At 34.8% G+C, this 22740-nt stretch overlaps 3 protein-coding genes across 4 annotated transcripts; 2 read left to right on the top strand and 1 right to left on the bottom strand.

Moving 5' to 3' along the window:
- The first annotated feature begins 993 nt into the window (after window positions 1-993).
- On the top strand, window positions 994-2286 carry LOC119640953 (GILT-like protein 1). The gene is made up of 2 exons (XM_038039332.1): window positions 994-1056; window positions 1188-2286. Exons 1-2 carry the CDS (start codon window positions 1024-1026, stop codon window positions 1449-1451), a joined length of 297 nt encoding a protein of 98 aa, XP_037895260.1. The 5' UTR covers window positions 994-1023; the 3' UTR covers window positions 1452-2286.
- A 956-nt stretch (window positions 2287-3242) lies between these two features.
- On the bottom strand, window positions 3243-5061 carry LOC119640945 (eukaryotic translation initiation factor 3 subunit J). The gene is made up of 6 exons (XM_038039321.1): window positions 4846-5061; window positions 4493-4584; window positions 4254-4349; window positions 3873-4161; window positions 3659-3795; window positions 3243-3582 (listed from the first exon to the last, which is right to left on the bottom strand). The coding sequence occupies exons 1-6, from the start codon at window positions 4859-4861 to the stop codon at window positions 3520-3522; spliced, it is 693 nt and encodes a 230-aa protein (XP_037895249.1). The 5' UTR covers window positions 4862-5061; the 3' UTR covers window positions 3243-3519.
- A 705-nt stretch (window positions 5062-5766) lies between these two features.
- LOC119640923 (armadillo repeat-containing protein 6 homolog) lies at window positions 5767-9000 on the top strand. 2 transcript variants are annotated; one of them, XM_038039278.1, is made up of 7 exons: window positions 6053-6136; window positions 6215-6251; window positions 6320-6943; window positions 8016-8137; window positions 8198-8338; window positions 8405-8554; window positions 8636-9000. In XM_038039278.1, the coding sequence occupies exons 2-7, from the start codon at window positions 6248-6250 to the stop codon at window positions 8852-8854; spliced, it is 1260 nt and encodes a 419-aa protein (XP_037895206.1). In that variant the 5' UTR covers window positions 6053-6136; window positions 6215-6247; the 3' UTR covers window positions 8855-9000. The 2 variants fall into 2 exon arrangements, with proteins under 2 accessions (XP_037895205.1, XP_037895206.1); XM_038039277.1 differs by lacking the exon at window positions 6215-6251 and having other exon boundaries at window positions 5767-6136; window positions 6292-6943.
- Window positions 9001-22740: the final 13740 nt, after the last annotated feature.

The following is a 22740-nucleotide window of genomic DNA, read 5'->3' as shown; positions in this document are numbered from 1 at the left end:
CTGGCCCTGTCACAATGCTTTTACTTGACTTAGTTGCCTGATAAATTTATAAAACATCCGTTCTATTTATAAAACGTTTTTATCTCTAAAGCTGAGAAGAGTAAGACAACGGTGAATAAATAAAATCAAATGATATTAACCATTTATAATACAAATACACAACACAACAGGGTATATACCAGAGTAGTCCGGTCTTAATACAGCTAATCACTTTTTGTTGAAATTTACATATATTCTTCATATAAACGGCATTTGCTTTAAGGCTTCCCTAATTTCCAAGTTTTGGTATATATGTGTGCTGTTTCAAGCCAAGAAAGTTGAAGAAAATATTATTGAAGCAAATCTACAGCAAATCCTAAAAAAGTTTTCTCAATTTACCTAAACTTTTTCTTTATTAAAAGAATCGCATTAGGAATAATAAATAATACGAATAGGAATAATAATAATTATACGGACGTCCTGAAATTAGTTAAAGGAACATACTATCTATATCTAATTTATATCTACTGCCTAGATCTACTTTTCTTTTCTATACTGCACCCGATAGCCAGTGTTGCTAGTGCGCAATTGCCTCACTTTTAGTCATAAGAGTCGCAATAACAATAAGAATAATATTCCAAGCCATTTCTCAAGAAGCAATCTCCAACTAAGCTGAAGAGAATCCTTTTTATATTTACTAGATTTTTATGCACACCACGCAAGGATGAGAGAATGATCAGCGTCAGATTTTGAATCGACTTAAACACGTTTGTCCGTCGGTCTGCCTAATTTCTATTATAAACATTAACCTAAGCCAGTCAAAGGGTACGCCTACAATGCTTTCCTGCCTATGCAACAAAAACTGTGAACATCCTCGCTTTCCCCATTGTCGTTTTTTACTTGTACAGTATAACAAAGTAGAAATATCAGACCCGCCAATCCAACATTATAGGGTATGAAAATTTACTTCTTTTTCTCATTATTTAGTGTTTTGTCGGACAACGGTGATGGGTAGAAAGGCTGCGAAAAATAAACTAAGAGATTATGTTTAAAAGGGTACCATTTAGCAAATCTACTGTAAGGGAAAGACACTTGTATATATAAATCATAATCATATAAATATATACATATATATACATATATATATATATATATATATATATAATATCTTATGTATCTTATATAAAAATGTAATTTTATGATTTTAGTATACAACTCAAGGATCAGAGATATTATTCACTTGTCATCACAGCCCTAATGATTATTATGGAAATAAAGTTCACCCCTGCGCTGGCAAAAATTTTCCTGATAATGTTTACCTTGGTGCAAACTGTGCTCGAGAAACTCATGTCAGCACTTGGGAGAACATTCAACAGTGCGCTAATAGCACCGACGGTGAACGATTACTAATGGCACATGGCCAAACTACGAACGCCTTTCAAAATCCTTTGATCAGTGTAAGAACACTATAACTATCATATTAGTAAGGGATTTAATAAGGTGGCACACGTACGATGATTTTGGAGATTTATTAATTAACGAAATTTTCAGACGAACACATTTTTAAATCCTCTATTTTCGATGCAACAGTTCCCGGTCAACTCATGAGCAGCCAATTTCGACAGAAATCGCACTTACGTCTCTGATAAACCATGACTTCCTGGATCACCGATTAGTACCATTTTGCCGACATTGGCGAGTTTGTCCAACCAAAGAGATAGAATATCAGCAATTTCTTGATCACAGAATAAATTGCCCATGTAGATAACTTCTTCTTTCACGGGAGAGCCGATTAAATTTCTACTTGAAATGAACAACCTACGTAAATCGATCGAATTGAGCATTTACGAGAACTGAACAGGCGGCAGCTAAAAATTGTTGAAATACAATTTTCCAATTAAAAATATTAAAACATTTTGATCTAAGCAAAATAGGTATTAGAGGTATTTTAAAAAAATTAGAAGAAGAATGAAATGTAAAAAATGGAAGAGAATCATCAGGACAATCGTGTATCGTTCAGAGCTTGGTATGTTATAAATCCTATGCTTTAGCTATTTGTTGCTTCCAACATTTTCTGTTAATCTCCTTTTAGTCTTTAAAAATCTCAAAATTGATTACCTTCATCTATATCATTAGCTATGGCATATTTGGAATTTTTTTTGATTGCAGATATTGACATAGCTCCACAACCGCTCCCCACATTTAAAAGAGATTTTCTTTTGTCAACATCAGGACGTTCTCAAATATATCTATCGCAAATTAGGAACAATCTTTAGTAGAATGTTGGAAGTAAGCCTTAATATGAATAATTTACTCAGCACCTGACCGCCGGCCCAATAGAAACCCTAACATGGACCCTTTTTAAATAAATTTTCCAGGTCTGCTTTTAATCGTGCATTGAATAAGCAACACACCGGCGTTATTAAGTATAAAAGAATCTCTGGCGTTGAATGTTGATGGGAGATTTTTCCTTTTTAGAATTTTTTCCTGTCAATTTTGAAAGGAGCTATAAAAAAAACATCAGAGCAAACATATAGATAAAGATATGCAGTCGTTTATTCTCTTCTTTAAGTAGCGGAAAGAAAATTGTGCACAAGTTTCTTGCTTACTTCGGTTCTTCTTTCCTCATTTTTTGACAAACAGAATTCGCAAATTGTATGAACCTTTTGTTAATATTCTTGATCAGACTTCTCGGAATGAAAGCATGGGAAGAGTTTAGTCTACATAATCTTATTAGTTGAGATTAATTCCAGGTCTAATATCTTGGAGCAGCCGTTCGATGTTTTCCATTATTTGTGAATTAGTATTAATCTTTTCGCAACGGCTGCTGTCTATTTGCGGCACTCATGTTCCATCGTCTGCATGTGGAAGTTTTTGTTTTGACAGACGCCAACCAGATACGACATAAATTTTATTGTGCGACAAATAAAGCATTTCCCACTTCTATGTGAATATATTCAACACAAAATTGTTTTAGTAAAAATTCCTTGCTACGAAGAATGCCTTGCGAACCCCCTTTCATTTACGAAAGGTTATTAAAAAACAACTAGAGGCAGTATAGTGGACTACACCCATTACATTATACAGATTATACAGTGCACTGCATTGTAAATTTAATATTACAAACCTTTTTTTTAACACAGTTAAGATAATTCTTGGAAGTTTTTGTACAAATATAAATATTTTTTTGTTATATTTTTACATTTTATTTTTTTATACAAAATCAAAATTGACAAAAAGCAAAAATGATTACTCTTTTTTTATAAATAACTAACCTGAAAATAAATTGTATTATTGTTACTGTATTTAGACTCGAATTTACATATCTTTTTGTTGCAGTTATGTGTTGTGGTATTATTAATTATAAAACACGCAAGCTTTTACGTAAGTAGATGACACTCATATTTAACAAAAATTAGGCTTTCAACTTTTAATTCGTGTGCTATTGAGTAAAAAATGAGCCCAATTATTGCAGCATCACGGAGAGACAACGAGCAGAGAAAACAGCACAACAAATGTACCTAGTGCAGGTTATATTATTTACATAAAGTCATCATCGAAATCGTCATAGTCATTGCCGTATTTTTTATAATCATCAATATCCTAAATATATGAAATAATAAAAATATTAACCAATCGTTGAGGAGCCTGCAATTATTATATAATGTAATAAACGTACATCAGTGTCCGCTCTTATCGTTGCTTTATTTTTGCCTTTACTGGAAGATTTTTTCGTATTTTGTTTTTCCAATTTAAGCTTTTCCGAATGTAGACTATCAACAAAAATTTTAATCTTTCTTAATTCGGCAGGCGCAACTGTCAACAAAAATGAATATTGTTGGTAAAAGTGTAAAATGAAGGATGATCAAGTCTGACTCTTTTTTTTTACATACGATTTAGACAAATATTCCGCACTAAATCTTCAGCGAATTGAGGAAAATGAGGTGAGTCCTTATATTCGGAAATTTTCCAGCTCAGCGTCGTACCAAATTCCTTAAAATCTTCTTTTGTTTGCGGATTGAAAGCATCTAACACCTCGGCCCCCGGTAATATACCAAGTGTTTCCAAAGCAGTTTGAAGATCTTTTTCCTCTTGAAGTTTTTGAAGACGCAATTTTTCAGCAACTTTTTCTTCAGGTGTCATATTAGCTAACCTTTTTTCTTCAGCATCTTCCTGCAGCAGCTATTAAAAGATAAATCCATGTTTACCCATCTCATTTTATGTTTCTTGTATTAAACAAATTTTTTCACTACACTACACTTACACACACTTACCAGTAATGTAGCTGGCTTTATCGGCGTTTTCGTAGTTGTATTTCTTTTTTCAACCTTTTCTTCGTCTTTTTTCTCTTCCTCATCTTCCCAACTATCCTGCAAAAAACGAAAGCATTATGAATTTACTATTTTCTATGAACTCTTATTTATTGCATACGATTGTATGCATACAAAAATAAATATCAGTTTTCAATGCAAATGTCAATAAACATAACACGTGTCACGTTTTATTAGCTTACTTTAACATCATCAGCTTCATCTTCGCCAGCCCATTTATTAACATTACTTGGCACGGCAGGCTTTATAACGATATTAGACTCGGCAGCATTTTCTAGAAAGTGTCCAAACAAATATTTCGCATTATGTTATATAGAATAGAATTTTTTTAATAATTTAATTGCCCTATTTGTATGTGCATATTTAAAAATAGATAATTTAGCATCCCTTGTCATCGCAAACATTTAAAAATTTTATCTAAAAGTAACCACATGGTCATTTGTCGCACAAGATCATATACCCGTTTACACCAATTCCTTGCAGATAGTAATGTAGCATCATTGGATGATTTCCGCATATTTACTTAATAACTTACCCCAATCGTCCGCCATATTTCTGGGGAAAAACTTTTCCTTCACAACTTTATTCGATTTTTAAAAGATATATTAAATATTCGGAATATGTAAAATGAATTTGTTCACCAAAATTGTCTTTTAAAAATTTGACTTTATTTGGTTAAGAATTTTTGCTTTTTCATTAGAAAAATGTGACGAATTCAATTATCTTGGCATAGCACACGAGAGGTTTTTTCTTCTTCTTTCTTATATGATGTTGCCAGAACATTAGATTTTTTGAAGGTTTAAATTTATAATTGCAACTGTGCTTCTACGAATCTGAAAATTAAGAAACCACTAAGCGGTTGAAAGCGGTTTAAGCTTCGTTACATAAGATAACTAATTTATTTACGCTTTTTAAACCTTATGTTGATGAGTATTATAATACAGTTTGCCCCCCTGGCAAAGAACATAGGGGTCTGACGCAATGAAGCTTCGCTTATACATGCAGGATTTACATTATAAATTTTCATAAAATGGATGATAAATTTAGTTTATAGATGTTTAAGTGTATTGTTTACATCACTTAACATTCGAATATTCGAAAAAAATCTTAAAAATTGGAAGTAACTTGGCCGAAGAGTTTAAGGTCAGTGAGCTAAGGACCTTTACATCTGCTTGGAATAGACAGTAGCGATTATTGGCCTCCTTGGCTTGCACTTTTCCGACTACTTTGGAGTCGACTGCGTGGAATGAAACGATTTAGCCTTAATTTGAGATGTCGAACGCAAGAACAAGATAATTTAAGTTATGCAAAATTGGTCTTAGCTGAATTTTCACTATAATTGGTTTTTATATCATATATGTATGTAATTTTTTCTATATGCGCTTTCCATAGTTGTTTTAATGAACAAAATTCGATATTTTGATAACACTGTCAAAATAAGAACGACAGAAAAAAGAAGTATCTTTTGGTTGTTTTCCAGCTGATACAAAAAATTCAAAATTTAGTAAATTTCGGTAATAAAAATTAGAAGAACAATTCTATTATTTGACAAAGATTCGATAAGGTTTTTTTTGCAGTAAAAGCAACTAATCTATTTTAGTTATTTTTCATAATTAATTTTATACAAATCTATTGGCGTGCTTATGTGCGTGGGAAGTTGACTCTCTTTCATTTAGGTATAGTTATAAAGAAACTTGGAGGTTTCAATAATGTCAAAAGTGATTTCGCAAGATACTTTCGATGATATTGTTAAGGAAAATGTTGTGGAGTTTTCCATGAGCCCTGATGAAGCCAAAGAAGAAACCATCAAGCAATTTGAAGCTCAAGTATGTAGAAATTTTGGTGTATAAGAAATTAAATATTGAAACACAAATAATGTACTTTACACTTCAACGCACTATTAGATATTATGGTTTATAAGTTGATGCCGTTGTACAATGAGTGAGTCATACAAGTATTACTTTTGCTAATCTAAAAATAGGGTATCAATCTGGCCAATATTATTAAAGATTTAGAGATTAACACCGATAGTGGGAAGCCGGTACTCAACGAAGCAATCGAGCATCTTAAATCTTATGCAGATGATAAATTTTCAAATGACGAGCCATTATTGCAACATCTAAACACATTGCACGAAGAGTGTCAAAAGTCAATACCGCATCGGGTATTAGCCTCGCAAAATGGTGCACACTCTACGCTTTTGTCTTTACTTGAAGCTCGTATAAATAGCAATGGTGAAAATTCAAACACTGATGTTTTGGAGGCTATTCTAAAGTGCCTTAACAGTCTTACCAACAAGCAACCAGACATTTTCAACGCTAATGCTTTAGCTTTGGCAAGATGTTTGCTGGATACCAATGTTAATGAATCCGTTATTTGTTTGTGTTTACAATGGCTACAAAAAGCTTGCGTTATGCACGAAATGAATCGCCAAAATATAATGAATGCAAATATAGTGCAACAATTAAAACGATTCGTTAGTAAGGAAAATGGAAAAATATTGCGTGAAGTTTTAGCTATTTTCCGATATCTGACGCTTGACGACGACATCCGTATCGAGTTTGGTAGTGCTCATGAACATGCTTGTCAAATTGCTAACGAAGTTGTTAAAGATCTGACGGCTCTGCTTAAAGGTAAATGCTTCTTCTTCGTTATGAATGCTTGAATTAACTAACTTCCATGATTTTTTATATACTTCGTTAAGAAGGTTATTTAATTTATATATGTGCATGCATGCATATATAAATCGAGACAATTTTTAATGTCTTCTCGAAAAAGATGGCTTACATACTGCTTTATGTTTAACTTATCAGGTGTTGGACATATAAGCCACAAATCTATTGGCTTAGTCCATCTCTGTTCATCGGAAGTTCTTGCACGCAGGTGGGCGTTGAAAATATGCAAAATTGGTCAGAGCAGTAACCCGCAGAGGAATATAAACAGAACGCAAGTACGTTATTCTTAACAAAAATTTGTGGGTTTTTGCTTTTTAGTCTGAAATTACAAAAGTTGGAAAGCAGAAATTGTCCATATTTACTTCATGGAACGAAGAACTTGGAGAGTAAAATGCAAGAAGCACGCCGAATATAACTTCCTTACTTATCTTTTACCCTTGATTATTCAGCCATTCCAGAAGTCCATAACGTATGCGGCTGCTATCTCAAGAAATACAAGGATCATTCCGGAGTTACCGATCTCGATGTGTAAGTTAACACAGGGCCATGTTTCTTGTTTCGCAAGTTTATCTAAACGGCTTTGTGAGCAATAATGCCACATAATAAGAAAAATTTTCTTTGACACTTCTGTGGGTGCTCGACATCATTCAATAGTAAATGATTCAACGATTTCCAATCTTCATATAATATTCTTTGCAATTTTTTGTTAACAAATTTTCTGGCCCGTTTTGTGTACATTTTCTTCTCCAGTTCAGAGTCAAGTTTTCGACCAATGCATATATGTATATAGGCTTAAAAAAGTCTTCAGCATTTACGAAGAGGTTTGTTTTACATCGTTATTAACCTAAGTTTTTGCGTAGATGAGATTTTATTGTTTGTTTGAATACATATATGCGCAAGAAGCAATGAGCGTCAATGACTACTGTCTATACGACGAAATGGATTAAGTTTGATGGATATGGAAGAAATTAATTCAAGTATCCAATACAAATAAATTCTCCTAAGTAAAACCTAACAATTTCTGTTTCAGAGTTTGAAGACACCAATGTTTTGGCTGACTCGCTTTTAACTATCGGTTGTTTGGCAGTGCGTCAAGAAATTTGTATGAATGTCGATGAAGTAGGTGGTATTAAATTAGTATTTCAAGTAATGGTTAGTAGTGCATGTACTGGCCCCGTAAATATTTCAAATAGCTTATGTATATTAATTTAGGCTAACAATCTAAATGTTGTGCGTTTAAATCGTGAAGCTTTGAAATTGTTACGTGCCTTAGCAGGCAATGATACTGTAAAAAATCGCATTGTGCAAGAAGGTGGAGCAACGTTACTCAAAGAATTACTTCAAACGCATATAGTAAGAAACAAAAAGGCTCTATTGTAGTTTAAAGTTTTCACAGAAGTTTTCATTTTCCTTTGTTAGTCAAACGAGCATGTTGTTTCGGCTGCTTTGGCGTGTATATCAACTTTGACGTTGCGAGTTAAAGAAAATAGTAAAATATTTTTTGAAACTGGCATAGCAGAGATAATTGTTGAAACCATACGAACACATCCGAAAAATAAAATAGTTCAGGTGATTGAGTTTATACTTCTTGTATATCCCTATATATATGTGAGATGTCAGTCATGCATTTTTTTTTTTTTTTTTGTACAGCGTAATGGTGCTTGGGCGGTACGGAATATGGTATCTCGTTCTCGTGAACAGTGCGATATTTGGCTTTCATTTGGTATAGAAGACTTATTGAATGTAGCTTTGAACGAGCATCCCAGTGTGCATCAAGATATAAAAGCAGCTTTGCGCGATTTAGGTTGTAATGTTGAATTGAAAGAAGAGTGGACTGGTACAGCTGAAAAAAAAATACTTAACTCGTAATATTTATCCTTATTAAAAGTGCGAACCTCTGATAACAAGTGTAATTTAGTAAATTGCTTTGGTAATCTGTTCGCTGCTTAGTATAAAGCAGTATAAAAATAAGTTTGCTTTCAGAAGTGATTAATGAAAAATAATTTATTAAAATTCGAAATGCCTAATTAATGCATTTATTGTTCATATTTTATACATTTTTTTTCTACCAATTATCGTACTCAAATTAATTATTGTTAACTTAATTATTATTATCTTAATAAAGAATACTTAATTCAAGCGACTGCTTCGTTTATCAGAAGTCTAAGAACTGGTTCGTCATCATAAAAAGTTATGATTTTTTTCAGCATGGCTATTTAACATGACAGTCCTCTCAAAAAAGTTCTAAAAGAGAACCTACAATTATTTTATACTTAGCTTGCAGAGGTACGAATCTTAAATTAAAAATGTAGGCAGAGTTATTGAAAAGATATAAAAGCGAAAACACTACAGTGGGACACAGTGCATCATTACGTACCCTACACATTTCATATAGTTGTTCAGTTAGCAAAATAAACCATTACACTCAAAAAAGCTATCCATGGGGTCCGAAACATTTCCACTCAGTTCCATTTCAGTGCTTGGGCCAAAACATATCAACATACCAAATTTGACCAAAGTATCTCAAAAATTGCCACTTGCATATCGAACAAATAAAATCAGGACGGACACGAGTTTAGATCGATTCATATCTAAAGCACGCCCTTGTACTCTAAATATCATCATAATATCTCCAAAATTACGACCTGGTGGTTGAACACGACGAAATAAGAGAGTCAGGCGGACAAACAAGCTTAGATCGATTCGTAAAGTGATTCCACTTTATCTCAAGTTCTTCCGGATATTGCATATATCCGCGCAAACTTAACATAGCCTTGTACCAGACGTGGTGTGGGATTTGCAAATTACATAAATGAAGTTTTCTAATGAGCTTCACTAATTTACTTAGCAACTCTTTGATAGTTTCGAAAAGTGTGTTTAAAAAAACTAAATGGATTTTAATTCTCTAACAGATGTTTGTTTGTAAGTTTCGTCAGTCGACAGCTGTATTAGACTTTAGTTTTAAGATGTCCAACCTATACACTGAATTAATTTTATTGCTCTTAATTTTCCTATTTTTCAATATATTGGGAAATTTCGTTGTCAAGTAAAAAAATTATTTTATTGGTCAATTGGCTTTTTTCTTTTCGTTGTATAAATGTTCATGACATGTACTCTTAATCAATATTTACCACAGGGAAATTTGATCTAGCAGAATCGAAATTTAGCCGCATAAGCTTGGCTGATGATAGATAGACGGTCAACGGCCATGTTGGCACAGTTATTAGGCCAAAGATTTTTGAAAATTACTCTCTAACTGAATATCATCTTTTAAATGAGCGTCTATGGGAAAAGCCGTGGCATTTAAGACGAGGTTATCTGCATTGATGATGTGGCAACTTTAAATTTGCCCTATACGGTTTGTTACCGCTGACTTTTTTAAAATCTTTTTATATATCTATTTCTCGCAAATTTTAGTTATTAAGCATATATTAATTTATATGAGAAACTAACCGCAAGGAACAAGCGAATTCTATGATCCTAATCCTGATTCATCAATGTTTTTAAGAGCACATTGCAAAAAGTTAGTTAACAAAAATACATATATTCTTGTTAGCGTCGCAAGTATCACTTATTAAGTATAGTATTTCGTAGGGGGAAAAAAGAGTAATTTGCAACATCACCAATATTCATGATGACGGCTATAAATTTCGTTATTGTAAATTTGTCGCCTGTTGGGAAGGAAATAATGCCGCCAGTATTAGTGTAAACAGTGATTAAGAACAACTTATTAATGTGACTACTGCAGTTTTTGTTAATTCCAACGACATTTGGTCCTGGTACCTGGCACTAAATAATGATTTAACCAAAATTACGATTTATAAATTTGCAAATGGTGTTTAGGTTGCAGTTAATTTCATATAAATCACTTACCAAAACATAAGACCGTAAAGCAGTTTTAGTTTTATGATGAGGTTTCTGAGGTCTAATGCACATACTGTCGGCTTGATGATGAGATGTTCATTACATTTTCGAATTATTGTAAAGACTGCTTAGTAAAATTAAAATCTTAAATAAAGAAAAAAAAGAAAAAATCTTAGAAAACGTTATGTCAGCAAATTTGTTTAAACTTTTTTAACAGCATCCATTGTAAAGGCATAATCGTGAAGGCACGACTTTTTTATTTTGAAACATAAAAAAAAAAAAAGCAAAAGCAAGAAAGAAAGTTAAATATATCATTGATATTAAGCACTTTTACGAAGCATTTTTAATCATATGGAAAATAATTTCTAAATTTGCAGCTTTTCAGAGATATATGTGAAATTATTGGCAATCGTTTACTTGCCTGTGAAAAAATGTCTCAATAATAAATTTAAGCCTGGTTATCCACGTTTTGTTGGCTTGTTCCTTTGTAGATTTCGTTCATATTTAAGCTCACTTTTGTTTTCGAAATGGACGAGACTTATCGCTTAATGAATTACCGTTGTGTCCACAAAAAGCTTATGGTAGCAGCAACAGAGGACCAAAAATTGAATGCTCTCAGCGCAACAATGAGTCAAGTGTTACTCATCGCGCCAACGCTTATCAAATGCAGAATTTGCAAGCAACGGCATTGTAAGCAGATATTTTGTTCGTAGCCTTCAGTCTTCTCCGTTTTATAGAAATTACGTCCTTCCTTGAAATCTTCTGTCTCTACGTACGTATAATTATGTTCCTCTAGTAGCAAGTGCGTTTGGAGGAGATCGTGAGCTGATGGTAGTATTTGTTGCAGCGCAATAGCTAAGTTCCTAGCACGGTTTTCCACGCCACCCTAGAGGTACAATGATAGACGTGTTGCCAGTTGTTTTAAATGGCTGGCTCCCCAGTACGCCTACACCATTATAATTTCTGCTTTGCTTGTTCACATCTTGGTTTTAATCTAAAATGAAATAGAAGTAATTAAATATATTATAAATAAGAATAAGTAAGGATAAATGCAAGCTTACTTTAGGCATAGAATGAACTTTCGTGTTTATGAGGCGGCGACCGCCGACCAGAGAGCTGCACTTTTATGAGGCGGCGAGGCGGCGACCTTTAAAACGAAGACAAATTTTTCATATTTTTTTGCACCCAGTTTACCCCCGTCAGCTGCAAATTGATCATGAAGCAGATTTCTTCTGTGGCTTCTTCCGTCGTGACAGGAGCCTGCTTCCCTGAAGAAGGCAACCCGTGCTAGTATTGTTGCCTGCAGGCGCTTGCCGATGTTTTCTTCTACCATATGGTTCAGCATCACGAACTTGTATATGTCGCAGGCGTTACGAAATGCATCATATACTTCGGGCTTTGCAAACTCGGGTTTTAGATATTGGTGGGTTTCGCTGGCCAAATCTCTTGGGTCATTTGCACCTTCTATTCTTTTGGTGAGGTCTTCTAAACATTCTTGGCAACGCAGCTGCTCGCGTATGTACTAGCCTAGTTTGTTAGTTTGTCAGTGACTACATCGTTGAATATCCATCTAGGCCAAGTGGGAGAAAATCTTCATCGGCCTGGTCTTCCGTGCTGTAGTCCATCGATTTTACAACATGGTAATCGCCTGTGGTGGAGCGTCCGCTTCCCCAAAAATTTTTTTGGAGTTCAATTAAACGTTTGATAAACTTCATTACGTTTATCAATGGTCTGGTCCTTTTTTTAACCGCTGGCGCCATTTCATCATGGTACTCGTCCAGCAGCCCATCCATTAATGTAATATATCTGTTGATTGTTTGCACGATGTCACCCGATAGCTGGTCCGCCTTTAGGGCGGTGTTGAGGTGTTTTTTGACTGTCTCCAGCTCTGCTTTTTGGGCCTACCCATTGATGTTGTTGATTTTACCGTCATGGAAAACTGTGTTGAATTTTGTGATGGCGGAGTAGAGTTCGTACGTCCGAACTTCTACCTCACTACTGATGATTCCTCGCTTAATTCCCATTTTCAACTTTGCTGGCATAGCCGGTGTGAAAAATTGGGTTGATTCGCATATACTTCTGGCTGAGGTAATTAGCAAGCTGGCGCCTCTCCTCTTCCAATGTCTCCAGATGGAGGAGTTTTTCGGAGCCGATTTCGTTGCAATCTTGCCGTTTCAGTTTTCTTAAATACTGCATTTAGAAGATGTAAATAGTCGTACATCTGTGCGATTAAATAATTGCTGCCATCCGCCCGTTGCCTAATAAATACGCTGTTTGGGGAATTATTTATTGTTTCGCAATTTTGAGCGCTCCTGTCGCAGACCACTGCTCTTACATCGAGCCCGATCTCCTCTGCGAATCTTATGTTTTCTATTAATAGTTTGGGATTCCCATTATAGCGGGTGATGGGATAGGCGCTGAGTATCAGGCTAAATGCCGTCAATAAGCTCCGTACTTGGAATACGAGTCCCCTTCGGTACTCCATCGTCTTCTTTAATTTTCCCTTTAGGAAGTATTCGCATCCATAGAGCATCGCTTCCGTTCTACAAAATGTTGATGTAAAGTCGGTGAACACTTCATCGAAGTGCAGTTGTACGATTTTGTCGCGAGGAGTCAATTTCCTCACGACCTCTGGCAGCGCCTCCATGTCTGGCACCACTCTCTCGACTTTTTCTGCTTCCTGGTCTTCTGGGTTTACGGCGGGTTCAAGGCATCGATCCTTGACGGTCCCTCCTCGTATATCGAGGTTCTGCTCCTTAAATTGTATTGAGCCTTTTTTTTTGATAATGGTTGTCCATCTCTTTGTACGTTCATCTGCACGTCCATCAGTTCCTCAGTCTGTTCTTCAGTCTGCACGTCCATCCGTTCTTCAGTCTGCTCTTCAGTCTGTTTGCTCTCTGTATCGGAAAATCCCAAAAAATCTTCACTGACTGAATCATATTCTAGAACATGTTCGCTGTGTGGATTAATCTTTAAGAGTTCGATCTCTGTGTTAATGAGTCTTTCCTTGCAACTTAAAATTTGTGTGGTCATGCTATTAAGAGCATTCTGCAACCCTAATTTGTGCGCGTACTACACATACCCGCACAAACCCGTGTAACCCGTTGGCTTCGATTTGTTCAATCGATTGAGGCTCATTCTAAGTCTCATCCATTTTAAACGGACATCTTCTACAGTTATTGCCGTATTTGTTTTTTCGGCCAATTCGTCAGCTAACCCCTTCCCATATTTTTTCCATAATTAACCGTTTGAGTATCAGACGGTTTTGAAAAAATACTGTCGAAAAATCCCAAGCAGCGCGATCGCGCTGTTTAGATTTTATGTCGAGAAAACCCAGCACATTTCGAGCATTGTCGACAACTGACGGTGCCTTACGTATTGTCGAAGTCGAGCGCAATACAATTACAATAGTACTATAGTAGTGCAATAATATATTACAAAATAAAAATTTCTTTTTTGGTGTTTTGTTTTCTATAATTTTTGTGGAACAAACTTGAAATATTTATTAACAAACAATTTAAATGCATTTAAATAGATAAAATTAAACAAGCGCTATGGCGCCGCTTGGTATGATATCTGAGCAGCGCGATCGCGCTGCTTGGTACTCAAACGGTTAATATATACTACTCAGACCCCACAACTCTGGATATTTTTTTAATGATTCGCTAAACAGCATGTCAGAGATGAAAACCATTTATATATAAATAGTATAAATAATATAATGATATAATAATAATAATATAATTAATTTATATAATATATATATTTATATACCCTGAAAGGAAGAAAAGAAAAAAAATTAAAATTAATTATGGCAGGCGTTTTGCTATTGTAGGAAAATGAGTAGGCGTTTTTTTTTTTTGACGAAAATAGAAAGTTCCAATTGCAACCCATAACAATGAAAAAACGACCTTACTTTTTTAAATTCAATTTATTAAATTTATATTTTTTATATCTTTTTACAATAACTTCAAATTATAACTAATAATTTCAAATTATGACTAAATTAAATATAAATTTTAAATTAATATTAACTATAAACTAAATGAAGCTGTCTGCGTCTTTTGTTTTTTTTTTATTTGTTTACAATTCTCAATGCTTGAACATGTATTTGTATAAAAATCGCCTGCATCTGAGAATAAGCGTATAAAAATTTCGCGCCAACTGAAAATGATTCTCAATAATTTCAAACATGTGAGAATAAGCGTCCAATTTGTTTACAATTTTTAATAATTGTTCCAGTATTTGTATAAAAATTTGCGGCCAACTGAAAGTGTTTTTAGGTGTTTGTAAGATTTTTTTTCACAAAGAAAAATTTAAAAACTCCTAGCTAATAAAATAATGCAAACAAACATAAATTTACTGATAATTTTTTGTGTTTTTTTTGATTTTATGTAAACGTTTCACAAACTTTTTATTTATTTGTTTTTAAACTTTTTCTTTTCTTTAATTTAAGTTTTTTTGGCAACATCCTACAACTTCTATGTCCACTTCTAAAATGAATTTGAATTTTTGTGAATTTCGATTTGATAAATTCTTCGCTAAGAGCCGTTACCTAATCTATATCTAAACTTAACGAATTCTCTTATCTTCTTTTAACCCTTTGCACTCCGAGTGTGTTTTCACTCAAAAGGGCGACAACTCCGTGACATTTATGCGTTGGAGCATCTGAAAAATGAGCTTCTGTGGTAATAAAAAAAAGATCTGTTGTTATATACTTATTTACTTAATTAATGTGGTTTGTGATAACAGAAATACAATTCGATATTTATATTTTGTAATTCAACTTAGTGTGATATTTGTGAAAACAATTTTTCATATGCGTCCGTGGCTTATTTGGACATGTGTCACAATATTCGGTTGTTTCCCGTCTTCCGGAATTACCTTTGCGTTTAGAACATATTTTACATTCCTTTTTTGTACCTCTTCGCATTACATGGAGTATTCCATTTAAACTGTCTTCGGAAATGCTGCTGCCACTTTTTTTGTGCGTTTCACCCGAAAACTGTCTATTAGTTCGTCGATATCAATTGACTATATCGTATTGACTACGATGAAAGCTATTTTTTCCACTCTGAAAAAAAAGTTTAAAGACCTAAATTACTTCAGGATCTCCTGCAGAGTTGATATGACAATGTGCTAGAGAAGTTATGTGATATATATTTCTGAGAGTTACAAGACCTAATTAGATATCAACCATCCTTTTAACCCAATTTTTCCAACTGTTAACGATTCGACTACAGATAACTGAAATTCGGACGGATATGGTTAAATGTACTCGCAATTTCAGGATGGACAGGATAATATATATATATATATATATATATATATATATATATATATATATATAGTAGCATATGTCGAAATTCCAAATGTTACAAGTAGATAGAAATATTTTAAAATTAAAATATTAAATTAATTTATTCGCTTTCTAATATTGCGTCATACGAAATCTGTTAAAGCGTGTAATTTTCCATTTCATCATCATTAAAAATTTCGTATTTTTATGCACATGTATTTTTATGTATTTTTATGGGATGCGGAGAAAGGAGAATAAATATTTCAAATATTTACATTCTAACAAGTGGTCGTTCATTTACTTATTCTTTTAAGTTGTGAAATTCGAAGCTCGATCATTTACTTACTCTCTAAAATTGTGAAATTCGAAGCTCGATCATTTACTTACTCTCTAAAATTTTGAAATTTGAAATTCACTCATTTGCTTACTCTCCCCTTCACATGGTTTGTAAAAACCTTATGTTCTGAATAGGGAAAGCAAAGAGTTGTTTTTAATATTTAATTTATGATGTTAATGTGAAATGAATGAAAATAAAAAAAGCTACACATCTTTTTATTAAAATGTACAACCGATAATAGCGAAATAGAAAATGGTTTTAAGTTATTTATTTATGAATAAAAATGTGTAAATTGGTTGCAGCCTTCAGTCAAGTTTCAGCATCTAGTATTAAATAAATGCAGTCTATTAAATGCTTTTTAAGACTGCACATTAGTTACGATAGGATAAAAGTAATTGTTTGTTAAAAAGCACTCATTATTATGAGTTATGTTTTACCGCTTCTCAAGCTTTTAGACAGAAATTTATTTCTTAAAAAAATGTTTCAATAAACTCATTGAACTTCTTTTCCTCTATGTGCATGTGCAAGAAACGATGCGTATTTAAACAAAAGCTGCAATTTGTTCTATGAGCCTAACAAGAGCTGGAGGGATTTCGATGAAAATGAAAAAAGCTGGAGGGATTTCGATGAAAATAAACAAAAGCTGGAAGAGTTTCAATGAAAGTAAACAAAAGCTTAGAAAAATTCTTCCCGTAACATTTTTATTTTGTTTATATTTAATGGCAAGTGTTTCATTCCGGTTTATGGAATTTTTTACAAAAAACTCGGATATATGAATGGAGGTAAATTTATTTATTTTATTAATGAAATTTAAAAAAAAAAATATAATGCAAATTTTCTTATGAAACATATCACATAATGTTTAATGTTTAAGTTTTTGAATAAATAAGTTAAGCAAACAAAAGTGCCAAATAAAAATTGTAATCAAGTTTATCAAGTTTATCGTTGTCAATTTGGAACACATATGCGTGCACGCTATTAAATGGAACATCCATACCCATTCATTTGCCAAGAATTCAAACAACAATTCTGACATTGCATTTTCTTCTTGCACGCGAAATCATTTCACACTATAAATTAAGAATTATTATATAACATATGTATGTATGTATGTCTATCTTCGCCTGATTGTAGAAAGTTCTAACAGAAACAGTGCAGAAAACTCTAAACAAATGAGAGAACTGTTCTTCAGGCACGAATCCAATGAAGAGGCCGTGTAAAGACCTCAGACAAACTCTCAAAAATTATCGTGTACAAGCCTTGGGCAAATGTTCTGTAAATATGAGCAAGGAAGTCAAGCGTCAGTTCACTTATGCCATGCAATAGACTCGTTTTCATTCTAAAGATCTACCTTTGAGATCCAGGTTAGTGTTTTTCATTTCTTTTTATTTAGCCATGTTCACCAGGTACTTCATTTTTCATTATTTACATACCTTTGTGCACGCTCAGAAAGTATCAAGTGCTTCTCAAGTGCTGCACTTCATTCTTGACTCTTTCTTCATGTAATTGTCAGAAAAAAATGATTGTACTTAAAATATGTAGTTATCTACCTATTAAAAAGCAACTTTGATCATTTTAGTTCGTGGTCTGGGTATAATCCTTTCCTTAAACCCAATTAGGATGAGGGATATATTCACTACGCCAAAACGCTTGCAACACTCAGCAAGAAGTCTCGGAGTCCCCGTATATATACATATATTATTGATCAGTATCAAATTGTAACTTGATTTAAGCAGGTCCGTCTGTTCAACTGTACAATATCTCTAATAATGATTAAATACTTTGTCTTCTTCTTCTGTCCAACTGTACAATATCTCTAATAATGATTAATATACTTTGTCTTCTTTTTATCTCTGTGGTGTTGTTGCGAATAGTTAATTTGATTCACCAACGCAGAGTTAGTTTCTTGAAATTATAACGGCTGAATTTCGGTGTTTTTTTTTGGATTTGCCATGGCTGCTGTAAGACTTTCCTGTTCTGCAAGGATTTACTGAATAAGGCGTTTTTGCAATCTGACGAAAACGACTAATGGTGCTCACATCCTTTGTTAAGTAGACTTCCAAGGTGTTCATCAAATTCCTCAAGGTTTTAATAACCACTATACATTATGAGAGCTATTTTGCCCGAACCTGGCGCTTGATTAGCTCAGCGGCCCAGGAAACAAAAGAAATACAAAATCAAAACAAAAAAAAGAAGGTATTGTAAGTCGGTTATCGTGTTCTTTATTTTACTATTTATTTTATTATTTATTATCCGCGATCGCGAGCTCTTTCGCCAACATCACTCACTAAAACTTCCAGCATGACTAACTATTCTATGCTACCCTATTTTTCATCTATTCTTATTCTATTCTTAATCTATTCCTATTCTATTCTCATTCTACTCTTAACCTATACTCAATCTATTCTTATTCTAGCATTCTCTCTCCCCTCACCAGAGACGGAGAAATCGTGAGGCCAAAACGAGGTACGACTTTGGGTTCTCACAATATTTAATCATATCATCAGGCATCTCAAAACCCAAGCAGAAAATTCTAGGTAGAAATTTCTAACTGGGAATTAATACTGGGGTAGCCCCAGTGGCTATTCCAGGCGTCCTTACCTTAATAAGAAGAAATTCCAATACTTATTCACATTCTAATGCAACTCCTTTATTAACATGCGACCAAACTTAAAGCCACTTATATAGTCTTAAACTTGAAATGCCTATTTTATCTTAACGTCACTTGTCCACGGACAGCACGCACAATTCCGGATGATTACGGATCTTAGTTTCCTGGTTTGCACCTTACCTCAAAGGCGGTTAGATCAAGAAGAAGGAAGTTGGAAGTCCAAATTGGCGTTGCCAATCGTTTTGTTGAGCGCAAAGTAAGGCTAAAGGCTTTGTAGACTAATTTTAAGCGCCACGGGGGTCAGGAGGCCAGGAGGGTTGTGATGTACCAGGAAAGTTCGCTGGTAGGTACGTCATCCTTGGGAACCCTGACTGCTTGCGTGCGGCACTTCGGGGAGCATCGTGGTGGCTGTGGTTTTCACCATTCCATATCCATTGGAATAAATCCGGGGTGATGATAGGCCTCACCACATACCAGAGTGGCGGTTCATACGGCCATACACGGTGAACCATCTGCGCACCTCGGGATAAGAAAGGCCGCCTTATTAGGGGATTGTCTTTCCCCGCGGGGGGTGATCACTCAACCTAATTGAGTGCCTATGGTTGTAGGCAACCCGTCTGATTAAAGCATCGAGCCAGGTGTAGACGTTAAACCACAGAGCGATCTATCTTAATCTATTCCTCCATCAGTACAACGGCAACTCTGTACAAGCGCTGTGGTCATATTTTTTTCTTTGTGCAAAAAAATTTTGCAATTTCTTCTTTTTTGCTTTATACGTTTTTAAAAGTGTTAAAATTTATTAAAATATACTGATCTTTTTGTGTGTTTATTGCTAAAACTGATCATCGCGGATACCGTACGTGTTTCCATTAATTCCAAAAAAAAAAAAAAAAAAAAAAACAGAAAACATTTGACATTATCCTCAGTAGTTTCCCAAACCTTTTCAAGTGAGTGGTTATTTAACAAATAAGTAAATAATAGACAACCATAAGGCATAATAGCGCCGGGGCCGCCTGATAAAAATTCAAATAGATTTCATCCATTAGCAGACGTATCCCGTCGAAGAAAAAAATTAAAAATTCCGAATTTCCGGTGTTGCCAACCAGCTACTCATCGTTCCTATCGACAAAAAATATGTAACAATTTCGCAATTCAGCCCTTTCGCTATTAAAAAAGCACTAGATTGCATTACAACGTATATAGACGCTATATCGATTTTACGCGATGGAAATTTACTTGTCCTGGCTGGGAAATCCAGCGCAACCGAAAAGCTCATAAAGTCTAAATCATTAGCCAATTTGTGCGCTATATCCGCTAAACTGCATGACAAACTAAACTCGGTTAAAGGCGTAGTTTATGCCCCATGCTTAAAGCATGTGCCGGAAGATGGAATTGTGCGCGAAATGGGCAGCAAGGAGTGACTGAAGTCTACAAATTCACCAAATTAAATGGCGATGGAAAAACCCGCTCTCCTACAGGAAGAATTATTTTGACTTTTGACCGCTATCGGCTACCGGCAACGGTTGATGTAGCTTGGTACAAATGTAAAATAGAACTCTACATTCCAAATCCCATGAGGTGTAAAAACCGCCAACGCCTGGGCCATACTGCAAAAAGATGCACCAGTCTTCCACGCGATGGGAATTTACTGGTCCTCGCTGGGAACGCGCGCGCAACCGAAAAGCTCATAAAGGCCAAATCTTTAGCTAATCTACGTGCTATTTCAGCTAAACTACATGAGAAACTTAACTCGGTTCGAGGCGTAATTTATGCCCCTTGCTTAAAGCATGTGCCGGAAGATGAAATTGTCCGCGAAATGGGCAATCAAGGAGTGACTGAAGTATATAAATTTACCAAACTGAATGATGACGGAAAAACACGCTCTCCTACAGGAAGGATTATTTTAACTTTTGATCGCTATCGATTACCGCGAACAGGTGATGTGGCGTGATATAAATGTAAATCCCAAATCCTATGAGGTGTAAAAATTGCCAACGCCTGGGTCATACGACAAAAAGATGCACTAGTGCTGCATCTTGTGCTAACTGTGGTTTTCCTCCACATCCTGAAAACTGTACGCGTAGCTTCTGCTTAAATTGCAACGATCAACACTCTGCGTTAGACAAACAATGCCCTCGTTTTATACAAATGCGTGAAATTCTAAAAATCAAAACAGAAAATTATTGTAGCATGGGCGAAGCGCGACGCACATACCGGGAAAGAAATCCATCTATAGCCTTAGCAATTGGAAAAAGTAATACCTACGCTGCTGTTGCCTCGCAAATCGTGTCTAGTAAGCCTTTAACTCAAACTCCTTCTAATGAAAAACGTGTTCCACCAATATCTCTTTCAAATTCATGTTCCTGGAAAATTGCATATCCACCTTAGAACTTAGAAGTTGTCTCTCCAAATCGAAGGGGAGAACACCTGGTCTAGACCGCATCTCATACCAAATGATCAGCGCTATGTCAAAGTCTAATAAAAAGGAATTACTGGACCTATATAATACAGTATTTTGGACTGGCCATATACCCTACATGTGGAAACTGGCTACAGTTGTTCCAATTCCAAAGTCAAAAAATGCCTCCATCGCATAGGACTATCGCCCAATCTCTCTTTTATCTTACTTCTCAAAGGTATTGGAAAAGATTATGGCATCTAGATTACCTTGGTTTCTTGAGTCCAAGAATCTGATAACAAAACAACAAGTTGGTTTCAAGCGAAGCAATTTCCGAACGAAACCATGCAACAAATCTTTCAATTGATTTCGAAAAAGCATTTGACAGAGTTGGTCTTCATGAATGGCAGTTGGTCTTCATGTTATCATAAGACTCTTGAAATCATGGAATGTCGGACCCAAATTCTTCAACTACATCAAATCATTCATGTCGCATCGGCGGTTCAAAGTTAGAATCAACAATCATCTTTCTGATTCCTTTCCGCTAAAGAATGGCATTCCGCAAGGATCTCCTCTCTCTGTCACGCTTTTCCAGATCGCTTTCAACGAAATTAGCAAAATTCTTTGCCGTGTACGAAGAGAGGTACATTGTCTCTACGTGGACGATGTATACATTTTTACAAAAGAAAAAGACAACACGAAAGCAATCAACATCCTCGAATCTATTGCATGTGAGATCTCCACATGGGCAAACTCGTCAGGAGCTAAAATTTCCATACAAAAATCTAAAAAAATGCACATTTGTCGAAAGCAGATTTGCGATGCAGGAAATCTACTGATGCATATTAATGATTTACCAGTACTAAACGTGCAGACGCTGCGTATTTTCGGGCTCACGTTTTCCAACAAATAACGTTGGAAAGCTCACTGTCTTCGGTTAAAAAATTCTATTTTAAGAAGGGTGAATTTCATACAGTACCTTGCTTGGAGAAGCCACGCGCAGATTAACACTATTGCTTATCTTACCAAAATGCTTGTGTTAAGCAAGATTGACTATGCTTTGATAATTTATGGCAATAGCTGCAAATCTAATATCAATATCCTTAAACCGGTCTATCACCAAGCCGTTAGAGCAAGTTGTTATGCTTTTCGGACGACGCCCATAAATAATATTATAATTGAAACTGACCATTGTTTGTGCATCGCAAAAGAATTGAACATTCCCTTAAAAATTTCCCGCTCTTTT

Source organism: Glossina fuscipes, unplaced genomic scaffold (genome assembly GCF_014805625.2).
Source record: "Glossina fuscipes isolate IAEA_lab_2018 unplaced genomic scaffold, Yale_Gfus_2 133, whole genome shotgun sequence".
NCBI classification, from domain to species: Eukaryota; Metazoa; Arthropoda; class Insecta; order Diptera; family Glossinidae; genus Glossina; species Glossina fuscipes.
Note: the sequence above shows the minus strand (reverse complement) of the source record. Positions and strands in the feature narration are given on the sequence as shown.